Source organism: Meleagris gallopavo, chromosome 2, assembly GCF_000146605.3.
Source record: "Meleagris gallopavo isolate NT-WF06-2002-E0010 breed Aviagen turkey brand Nicholas breeding stock chromosome 2, Turkey_5.1, whole genome shotgun sequence".
NCBI classification, from domain to species: Eukaryota; Metazoa; Chordata; class Aves; order Galliformes; family Phasianidae; genus Meleagris; species Meleagris gallopavo.
Genome location: NC_015012.2, coordinates 47,470,609 through 47,482,654, shown reverse-complemented (window position 1 = coordinate 47,482,654; position 12,046 = coordinate 47,470,609). Strand labels below are relative to the sequence as shown.

The following is a 12,046-nucleotide window of genomic DNA, read 5'->3' as shown; positions in this document are numbered from 1 at the left end:
GGGGGGGAGGGAGGAGGGAAGGGGAACCCCATATTCCTCTCCTTACTATCTTACTATTATTTTAGATAGCATAAGCTGCTGTATTGCACCCTGCTCACCACCACTGGAGTGTTCCAGTTCTACCTAATTCATACTCCTCCCATCAGATTTCTCCTTCTTTGGTTTTCACTTATTTCTTCATATTGTTTCCCCTCTAATTATATACTCTCTCCACTTAGCACTGTTTCTTTTGTTTAGTCTTTTTTCCGACGTCTCCCACCTTCATATTCCCATACATGTGATGGGAAGTACATGTAATTCAACCTTCCCCCAGCTCCCCTTTTCTCATTCTCAACCCATTTCCTAACCAGCTGCCAAAATTTGACCCAAGTTTATCTGGAAAATAAGACAGATTGAGCTGCTTCCCTTCATCTTAGTTTGGCTCTGCACCAATCATCTGACTGCCAAACTAAATGGCCTCAAGTCATAGACGCCCAGATAATCAAATCCTCAAAGGCTACAGCACTCCTACAGATGTCTGTGGAGGCTCCCCACCCTTTTTACAGCCACCACCCTTGGATAGGTGAACCACTGCAATATTGCTAAGGTAACATGGGGAGAAAGGAATACTGAGAAATATTGACAAATGGGCCCCTCCATTACATGTTTCCAGTCACATCTCCCTCCCCTTAAACCAAGTGAAGAACATGCACAGGCTAAGGAAGCTGATTCCCCACACTTTTCACCATGTAGAAAAGAGCTCCTTTGAAGCCCTTGGATCCTGAACATTTAGTTAAAAAAAAAGTTGTGCTGCCAAGCACTCCATCTCTCAAATAGCTTTATAGTGCCACACGAATCTTTCAAGATTTTTTATTTATTAAATGCTGTAGAAAATACCCTTTGGCATTTCAAAGGTGAATACCTCAAGTTCTTTCATAACATCAAGAGCATTTGCCTCATTTAATCTATGTCTACTGTAGTTGTGCTTCAAACATTTCTAGCAAGCATTTTTTTGGCCTTCCTATTTCTAAACAGAAACTCTGTTTCAAGATTTTAATGATGGCTTCCTTTATCTCAAGTTACATAGTTTACTGCATAGGAAGAACGGTGGGGGTTACAGTTCCGAAAAACAGTGGGACCATGCCTGGGGATCAGTGACTGCACATAAATGTGAACTTGCTTCTGTAATACACACACAGCACTTAAGACTACCAAAATGAAAATCTAGCAATAATTACGCATGTGAAAATAACAGCAGATACAGAAACAAATAAAACCTTAAAGAGAAAGATTCCTTTGTGAGTCTTTGCAAGGGGAGGGGTGGGTGCACATGCAATAATTGAAAACTGCGTTTGTTAACAAAGCCTAAAAACCTTTTTCCTCCTCATTCTAGTCTTGATTAGGTAAGCAGAGGGCTGGGACTTGGCAGAAGTATCATCTTCACCTGAATAGTATTTTTGCTTTTGCAAATTAACTCATACATCTATATGAAGATATATATTCTACAAACAGTGCACACACTTCCAAAGAAATTCTTTGTGGGTGGTCATAACATACTTACATAGGCTAAGTATGTGGACTACAAACAATAGCCAAGGGACTTCACTGTCATCTTTAATAGCACAAAAGAACATGACTAATAGGCAATTTTGCAAGTTTGTGGATTGACCAGAACAATCCATAGGACTCATCCCTATTTTACCCTGTACTAGAAAGGGAGAATGAATGGTACTATTCAGCTGGGGGCTGGAGAAAAACTTCTTCACTGCTAATACATGTTACAGTCACCATCCATTCAAAACTGATATTAAAAAAACATTATTCCTTCATGTAACAGCCAAACAATAGGGTTATCCAGTAAAAGCACATGTCACATTCAATAATACAGGTCAAGGACTTGGAGCGAACAGACTGCAGCTGTGAGCAGCATAAAAGGGAGACAGGAAGGCAGGAAAGAACTTGCAGAACTAGAATATGGGGAGTGAGAGGGGAGAGCTGACCTGGGAAACTACAGGCCAGTGAACTTCACATTTGTACCTCGGAAGATCATGGCACAGATCCCCCTAGAAGAGATGTTAAGGCATATGCTAGACGAGGAGCTAGCTGAACAGAGAAAGTCAGCATGGCTTCACCATGGGTAGATCATGCCTGGCTAATCTGATGACATACTGTGATGGAGTGAAGGAACTAATGGACAAAAAAAGCCCAACATGGATTTGTGCAAAGCCTTTGATGTGTTTCCACACCACATCCTTATCTCTATATTGGAGAGATATTGATTTGAAGGCTGGACTAATAAGTGGATAAAGAATTGGTTGGAAGGACACAGCCAAAGGTGAGATGTTAGAAAACTTTTTTGGATGGTGAGGCACTGGCATAGGTTGCACAGAGAAGCTGTGGGTACTCCATCCTTGGAGGCATTCAAAGCCAGGTGGGATGGGGCCCTATGCAGTCTAACCTCAGGAGGGAAAGAAACCTTGTCCACATCAGGGGGTTAGAACTGATTCAATGATTCTATGAAAGGAAAAGTGAAATTCTTCAGCTAAAACCTTTAAAAGTGCAAACAAGCTGTCTGCTGTTTCTTTCTTGCTATATTTTCCAGCACACAGAGTTGGTTTTCTTTTTTGACTTTTTTTTCTTTTTTTTTTGTAGTAAATGTTACTGCAAAAAGTTTGTCACTACTCATTACTATCATCAACTGCAGGATGGTTATTTCTTCATGAACAAACAACAGCTTGAATTCATCTAATAAAATAAAAGCAATAAATAAACAAGAACAGTGATGTTACATATGGTAATCTATAAAAACCTTCATCTAGGTCACCAGCAAATCTCAATTCCATCGTAAGGTCTATTCATCCTAGTCTATTCAAAGAGTATAAAACGCAGCACTAAGGAACAGTTAACACAATTCTAATCAAGATTCCTACCTTCACAATGCTTTTCAGATCCTGCACATACATCCTCTCTGTCTCTAGGATCTCTTGGACAACTCTGTCTACGTAGAGGAGCTTGGGACTGGTGGGCTCTGTCACCAGGGACATTGCACAGTTTTTGCCTGCTCCTTTTGGTTCTGCCTTCCTTGGAGTGCTTAGCTTTTTTTCAAGGCTCTCCTCAGGATCCTCATGCTCTGCAGGGGTGTTCTTGCGTGGTTTGTTGCTGGAAAACCTTCTGGCTGGGACTAATTCTAACTTGATGGCTCCTGTTTCTTTCTCCTGGTTAAATAGGCCCAAGTGGCTGTTTGAAACTAATGTCATCCTGCTTCCAAAGGAACAGTGGCTGTCCCTGGAGGAAGCAGAGGAGGAAGTGGAGCTAAAGCTGACAGGACGGTCACTGTCTGACAGGTCCATGTCTTTTTTTTCACAGCAGCGGAAAGGTCTGCTCTCCTTGTGCAGATCTTCTCCTTTTGTCTTGGAGTCAAGGGCCTCCGTCACAGCTGGTAAAACATCTAGAGGTAAGTGGAAGTCATCTAAAAAAAATAAACAGAAAAAATTATTTTATCATTGTTACATATTAACCTCACAGTTGTCAACAGACATTTTTAAAGCTTTGCACACAAAACTGGGGCAAATTTATTTTTTCAAAAAAAGACAACCAGAATGATATGATTTGGGGATCGCTGTAGATCTAATGCTTTTTAGATAGTGGTGATATCCCTACTGCATACATCCAGAGTACTTCCAGTTCATGTATACGCCTCTGTCACATCCCTTCTTGATCTCATGTGCTATGGTGCTGGGCTTGGCATCAGCATGTGCATTCTCTCATGTTGAGCCTTGACAGAGATATGACTCAAATATTTTCTCTAAGGTTAAAAAACTCCATTGGGAAGAGATTTTTCTATCTCTAAGGTTGAGAGCTGACCATGGCTTGGAGGCTTTAGAAAACTCAAGGATTGTGTCAGGGATACCTAGCAGTATCTTCCATTTTAAATTCTGCAAGGCCAACACAGTCAAACAGAAACTAAAAGCATTTGTCATTTACCAGCACTGCAGCTTATACAGTAACAATAAAACCATAGTGATTTCCCAATGAAAATAACATAGCTTTTTTTAAAAAAAATTAATTCCCACAGGAAACAGCACTGCCAAACACTACTGCCTTCCAGTAGGAATATAAGTTTTTCTGAATCTGTTCAACTCAAGCCAGAACATTACCCCCTTTTTAACTGACCAAAGCTGTTTTTCAAATCAATGCAATAACAAATAAGATGTCTGTCTTCCTGTCAGCATATTGAATCTACTTTCTTTTTATCGACCATATGACCTGAAGGACATTTTCTGTGATGCAGTACAGATTTCTCTCTGACCAAGTTATGTGCAGTGCACCACGAGAATCTGCAAAAGCAGCTGCAGATAAATTGAACACCTGAAGGTTTCCTTTCAGCAAGAAGCATTCACCCAAAAACCATGTCTCAAATTCAAAGAAGTTTGGAATATCTGTTCTGTGACAAAAAAAGGGTGAAGATCGGAGCCCTTCTTTATGTCAGGTTCTTGCATATTTGCAGCACATAATCAGCACAGAATCAAATTTTCTAATTTTTCTCAAATTAACCAAATGAAGTAAAAGCTCCAAAATAAAATATAAAGCAAAAAATCTGGAAAATATTTAAAACTGAAGAATGCAGTGAAGTTCTCTTGTTTCAAAATGGGTATGGACAAAGGTGTTTGCCTTCCTACTTCTTGTGATAAGAAAGTATGCATTTTTGATAAGAATATATTTTTGCTATCAGCTTCAGATCATTTTTCAAGTTCAGTTAGAAAGCACAACATTACTGTGCAGATGTAAACCCCGATGAAAAATGCACAGGATAAATAAGATAACAGGGATACCCTTCAGCTAACTTATTCCAGAAGATTTTACTAAAATTACATGACAAAGAAACACCTGATTAGCCACATTTAGTGGGAAAACAAAGGGTTCCTGTTACATTCCATCGCTCCACGCTCCCTTTTTCTTCCTGTTTCTCTGATAGGCTGTCTGCCTCACAGATAACCTGAAGGCATTAATATGTAATATTTGCTCCGCAAATACTCTGAGGCTCATTAATACAAAATCCAAACAAAACACAGTCCAGGTCAATGAAATCGAAGCCAGAATAAAAGTAGCTTTTCACAAGACATACTTGTAGCCAGAAACATGGGGAGATTTTAACACACCTTAAAGAAAACAAACAAAACTTTACTTCTGTGTTTAATGGCAATGTCATTGCTTATTAAAAGTAACAACAACAAAGATTAGTTGTAGTAGTTGAACTGTGCTTGTTCAAACGCCTGCACTCCCACAGATCTCTAGCTCCTGCTGGATGTGGCTAATTAATTGCATACAACACATTTGACTCAAGTTCCTCCATTTTCATACGCATCATTATTCCTGTATGTTTATCTAACAATTCCTGCAAGCAAACTCTTTGGTAATTGAAAATATTGCTCTGCTTTGTCCCCAGGACTTCATCCTGCTCACCACCTTCAAAGTTCATTCGGCGTGACGTTCAACCAGGAAGCAGATTCCTGTCACCAGCTTCCAAGCCTTGTAACAAACACTGTGCACCCTGCTAACATCAACCAGAGCTGACAGATAAGTCCTGGCTCTGCCCAGCCATGAATTTCTATCTGAGCTACCTTTTTCAAAGCCACAGTCCTTCCAAATGACAAAAATTCTGAACATCTTCCAAGGTTTATCTTCAGAAGCCCCTCTGAGGCTAGGCAGCATGGTTGCTTGAATCAGGCATGGATATTTTAGATGATTTTTCCAGGCACAATTTCATCAGAAAACACAGAAACCAAACGCCATTTGTTGATGCAGCCCCATGCCCACCCTTCCTCCTTTTTTGCCAGGGTTTGGATTTAGCTTTTCACAGCTCTGATACAGTTTTAAAGTAAAATAACTTCACACTTCTGCAAATAGACTGAATTCTGCAACTTCCGGTTGGTAAAAAAAAAATCATCTTTTTTGTTGTTTGTTTGGGGGGGGGGAGTACAACCTCCCCCAAAATTTGTCTCGCCACAGTTAAGAAGGCTGCCCTCTGCTGACTGTTCCTTGGAGAACACTGCAACCTCTTACAAATTCCTCTCGGAAACAAAATTGTTTTTATAAAAAGCAAACTCATTTCTCAGATATATAAGGCTGCACAACCCCCATGCCTCCACTATCACCGATGTCACAGCATCAGCAGCAACTAGAGGCACCCAGCTGCTACCAGCATGCACAGCCAGAGGTACAGCAGCTCTCCCACCAGGAACAGGCTTGGAGCTTGTGCTCCCTGACCCACATCTGGCCGGGTCACTACGTTTTCGTTCGGCATTCTTTTGTTTACTGGACCCTTTCAAAGATGAGCCAAACTAACACTGAGAACTTTTGTGAATTGTGAATAACAGCATTAACTCAGTCTGGAGGGAAAAAAAAAATCTAAAATTTGCATACTTTAATTAAGGAATAACAGTGATGACTTGTTAGTTCAGCACTGAAAGGAGGATAATTGCATATTTGTCCATACTCACAAAGCAAAACGCTCTCCAAACAAGGTCGTTTCTTGTTTGAGCCTCTACATGAACCCAGCTAGCCCTCCCCCAGCCCCACAATTCTCCCCTCCCCCTCTACCCCCTGCACTCCATTGACAGACACACACACACAGTACATGCTGGCAGGATACAACCTCAGACTGCTTCCAAGCAAGAGACACAACTTGTGCTCATCCTACAGTGGTACAAGGACAAGAAACACCATGTTTCATCTCAACAGGCAACAGCAGTAGTGCTCCAACACTGAAGTGGCATGCAAAGAAACTCTCTTACCATATCTGTTTTTCAGCACATAGTCATAACCAGCTTCTCACTGAAGTGCATAAACTTCTTTTATCTCTTGCTTTTCTGTAATATATATCTCCTGCCTCTAACTACATTCGTAGTAATGATAAATGGCTTTCTATTATCTCTGCAGCCTTGGCTACTTGAGGACATTAGCATATGATGAGAGATAAAACAGTCTAAGTCAACTTTATATTTGAATACAAGCCCCATCTAAATATAGGTGTTTATTCTTTTGAGTTGTTTACTGTGTATGGCATTTTAAGAAACAGAGCACAGATAATAACTCACAAGTCAATTTATATTCATAATTAGTATCGTTGTTGCTTTTCTTCTGGCACGAAAAAGAGCACCAACGATATTATCTGCAAAGTCAACATTACCAAAAATTGCAGCTTCACATCCTCTGGAAGGTCAGCTAAATAAAAGTGATGAGACTACAAGAATCTTTTCCTGCATTTTCTTTGAAATATCTGCATTTCTCCAAGAAAGTATTTATATTGTAGATACAATAAAGCAGGACTGTTTATAGCAATTTCTACATTTAGTATTAAGTTCAGACACACACTGGGATTTAGAAACATTAACGTCATACAGCTGCCTGACCGAGAAAGTTTAAAATCCATTCACTGCAATAATCCCAACATCCCCACATCCTCTGCTTTGAACGCTACCCGAGTGAAGGTCTGCACATTATTAGTTCCTAAATATGAACTTCTAAATACGAACATGTCATTTCTAAAACTAATAACCTCTGTGAACAAAGCCACATTACACAGCTACAATATTTGCGGGACTGTATCTCTTGATACTATGAATTCAGCATTAACTGCCATGAACGATACGTTGCCAAATATTTTAACTGAACTTTGAGCAACAGAAATGACATTTATTAGCGACCTTACAACAAGGAAAAAACAGCCATCAACTGATGTGTCCCTGTCTGCTCAACCGCCCTCCCCACCACCACCATGCAACGCTGAAAGCAAAACAGCCTCTGTCAGAACCGAGCCCGCTAATGCCCGAGGACATTATTGCAAGGGAAAATCCTCTGCGACAGTATCTCACCACTGAGGAATGTCTCTGGCTCCCTGCACAGAGAACGAACAAGTCCTCTATTTCTCAGATCCTCTCAGAACAAACCACGACCTACCTGTGCAGCAGGGAGTAAATGCACGCTCTGCCTTCAGCTGTTCCCGAATTACATCACTTGGGCACTCAGGTAAAATGAGAAGCTCCTGCTAGTCCATACAGCTCCTTCGCCAGAAATATTGCATGAGTCAGCTTTTATCTATCAAAACCCTAAACACAAAGGCTGGGCAGAAACCTGATTCACAACTTTTTCACTGCCTTTTTCCCAGTGCACCGAGACTCCTCAGCATTGCTGAGAGCCTTAAATGAAACATTACATCATTCGACTCAGGGACAGGACAATGGGCATCGCTGTGGGTAACTTTAACATGCACACTTCACTGAGCGACACCCAGTAACTTCCATTTTTCCAGGCACAAAGCTGTAAAAATAGCGAAGAGAGACCATGCTTCCACAGCATTCCTTATGCTTTGACCCCTTGATTTGCTGACAACATTGATAAGCGTACAAAGCAAATAAATAACCTGCTGGTATTGTGAAATTTCTGTATTTATGTTAGAAACTCCCATGAACCTGCAACACTAATTAAAAGGGATCGTTCTGGATCCCATTCTGCCTTTACATAAACAGGAACAGGCTTCTGCAGTGTGTTTGCAAAACTTCAGTGCTACTTAAAGTGGAAAGACTTTCAGCAGAAAATGAGAAAGCAGAGCAACCAAGTGTTTTGTGCTAAATCACAATGAAGCATGGGAAAATAGAAAAGAATTCTGAATGGAAACAGTAAGAAGACAAACTGAAGGAAAAATGAAGAAATAGAGAAAAGGAAAAAAAAACAGATATAGAAAGAAGAAAATAACTGTAGAGGGAAGAAAGAAACAGAAATATGAGCAAGAGAGATGAAATACACAGAAGGAAGGTTTAACACAAAACCTTGCTTGCTGACTCCCTGATTGCAGGTCTCTCTGCAAACCCAGAGCAGCTTTGCTTTAGCACAGGCTGCCTCCAAGTCCTGTGGTCCAAGTCACTGCCTGAATCAATGGGCTGGACAACAAGAAGAAAACTACTGAGACAGAGAATAACTATTTGTGGGCACCTTAAAAGAGGGCTGGTTGTAGTTGCTGTTTACACAACAGTGGGGACAGTGACAACTCAGATCACATATAGCTTTCTTTATTCCTCTTAGAGAAATGCAGAGTGAGAAAGTAATGGCCTTTTCGGTCTAGGGACTCTTCTGGTCTATGGTGGGAGTGATGGCACTTTCTGGCTTGGAACTGGGAGGCAAAAGAAATCAAACCAGGTCCCAGCTGCTGGCTCACTTTCCAGCTGTGTTCTCACAGTTGTGTGTTCAAACCAAGCCCACAAAGAGATACCCTAATCCTAAAAATCATGTGTAAAATTCATTCCTTGTCCCCTTGTATGTGGCCTCGGCTTCATTTGGAGTTTTCCTAAAGAGCATACTCCTTGCTCAGCACCTTCCAGCAGGAAGCTGGGTGAAGAGAAAGGAAGTGAAGGTGGCCTTGAGGCCATTTACAGAGCCAGGAAATGCTTTGATCTGAACTTCAAGGCTGCCAGGGTGAAAGTCCCATTTACCGAGGCTTAAAGATCAGCAGTTTACAGCCTGTTGCTCCACAGCCATTTGAGGCCTTTGGGATAGCTCTCTCAATCAAGTATTTTCTCCTGTAATTTTGGAGTGTTTTCTAATATATGCATATTTACATTTAAAAATGTACATGCATACATACACTTGCCCAAGTCTTGCACGGCCTACACAGTATTTCAGACAGGGCAATCATGTATATACAAGTTTTGGGCACATTCAACAGGCATAGGAAGTCCAGCACTGGTTCCAGCATCCTCAGCTTATGCCCATATAGACCGCAGTGCCTGTGTACTCCATGAAATAATCTGAATGTGGCGAATTTGCTGTACATTTGCTGTGCGTCAGTGTTCATATAGAAATAGTCATCAGCTGAGAACTCACATCCCTTGACCTCTACTTCCTTCACACCTGGTACACACCTCACCTATGGAGCTTTTATCGCCCCTGTTGGAGGTTCTTTTGGGCAAATCCATAGGGCATCAACCAGAGGTAGTGCACTGTTTTGCTCCTTCTGTCAACTACTGTCCTATTACACACAAGCAATACTAGAAACAGAGCAAAAACACTTTGTCATTTAGCAATGACAAGTCCCCCACATTCAGAAGGCTTGAATCTAGCCCAGCAATGGACCGACTAAGAGGCAGCCAGTGACAGAGAGCTTTCCACATCTGCTTCATTGAGCTAGGTGCAAGCAAAAGCTGCAGTGATGCAGCATTAGCTTGAGCCACTGGTACAAATTTGGATGAACTTCCACAAGCGTTACTGCAGGTAACAGGGAGAGAGAAGAGAAGCAGAGGTCCTTACTCTGTTCTGCTTTGCTCCTTCATCTCTGCACATCTGTGAATCTACATTTGCCCTTGACTCTCCTTTATTTTCCCATGTATCAGACAGCAGAAATTTGTTCCATATGTGATGATTTCCCTAGGAAATTTCCCCCTTAGTCACTTAAAATATGCTAAGAACTGATATTTGGCTGTGTAAGAAACCAAAAACTCAAAGCTTTTTGTTTTTTATCTTCTATTGTGCATCATCAGTGAAAGATAACATAGACATGCCAGAAAAATAATGGTTTTGCCCCACTTCTCCTTGTTTCCCAACATTTCATATACCCTGGATTTGGCTTTTGTTTATCTGCATTACCTTCCACGTAGTTGTTCCTTCCTCTGTCCTTTCTCCCTGTCTCCTCCTTCCTCCCTCTGCATGCATAGAGCCATAGACCACATTATTACTGCATCAAATTGAAAAAGGTGACCTGTTTTTGTTTTAGAGTAAAGCCTTGATTTTTCTAAACTTTAATAATAATTGGAGTTTAGGGGAATTAGGAGTGATGTTATTATACAATTGCTAATTAGTTAAGGATTTACTGAAGAAATAAGTTACTCTCTGCCAAAACTGAGGAGAAAAAAATACAAAAACAAACAAACAAAAAAGAAACCAACAACAAATAGACCCACAAAAAAAGCCACCATAATGCAACCACAGAGTACACAGAGTAAGGACACACTGACATCTTCACTGAAAGTGCAATGTAATGTATTAATAACTCTCTGCATTGCAGTAGCTATTTAATCTGTACACAGTGCTGCAGAGACACCTAACAAAAGGAACAGTCCATCACATGCTGCTGAGGTATTGCAATGTAAATAGAGCATATGGATCCAGTGATCCATTTGTAGGCCATCTAAAAGGATTATTTTCCATCTCTTTGGGAATATTGGAGCTTTGCTTCTCTTCTCTTTAGCAAAAAAATAATAATAATGAAGTTATAATATAATATTCATAATATAATATATAATAAATCAGTAAATCGAATTTTAAATGAAAACTCCATACAGATATGTATATTTGAATGCCTATGTGGGAATAAACACACAGTTCTTATCTCTACCATGAGCGATAATGCAATCAAAACTTTCTTCTCTGCCCATACTGTATGAAAGATTAAGCAATAATTGTTCATTATGCTGGTGTTTGAATTTTTAAGATTTTTTTTTTAAGATATTCAGGATTCCACACCATGACCTGAATGAAAGTCCATATAGACTCTTCTTCTTGCTCAACACCATACAGGATCATGCCTTGCTGCTGGCACACTGCTAATATCTTTCCAACCTACACATCACCATAACAGTTCTTGTACAACAGTCCCGGTTTCTGCTTCCTGTTGGATTAGCCTACTGTGCTCAGCAAATGCCCTGTTCCATGCTGCTGCTAATGGAAGTTTCCAACCTCAGCCAACCGAGCAGAAGCTGCTGCTGATGTTCACCTTTCAGAGCCTTCTGCAGCACAAGCACACTGGAGCCATTGGCTATTCACTCCCTGTACAGTACAGTGTGCTGGTTGCTTTATCACACTGTGACGTGTCTAAGAAGAAAAATGCTAAGCATGTCCTAGCTAGCAATGTAAAGTTCATTTTGCCTACCATACAGAGGGATGCACAATTGGAGCAAAAGGGATTATGGCATCTAGGAATCGTTCTTACTAGTCACAGCCAAACATTTGTTTGCCCACAAAACAATCTTCATACAAATCATCTCTTGCAGTTTAACTCATAGAATATCTAGCAGAA

The 12,046-nt window shown here is 40.6% G+C and overlaps 1 protein-coding gene across 2 annotated transcripts in view; it reads right to left on the bottom strand.

Moving 5' to 3' along the window:
* Positions 1-12,046, bottom strand: part of PLEKHG1 (pleckstrin homology and RhoGEF domain containing G1) — a 113,361-nt gene that overhangs the window by 48,330 nt on the left and 52,985 nt on the right. The window contains exons 1-2 of one of the 2 annotated variants that reach the window (XM_010707182.3): positions 7,939-8,001; positions 2,910-3,448 (exon numbers count right to left, since the gene is read on the bottom strand). In XM_010707182.3, the coding sequence (XP_010705484.1) occupies positions 2,910-3,329 (420 nt within the window). In that variant the 5' untranslated portion in view covers positions 3,330-3,448; positions 7,939-8,001. Of the gene's footprint in view, positions 1-2,909; positions 3,449-7,938; positions 8,002-12,046 lie in introns of those variants that run through there. The other variant, XM_010707180.3, reaches the window with a different exon arrangement.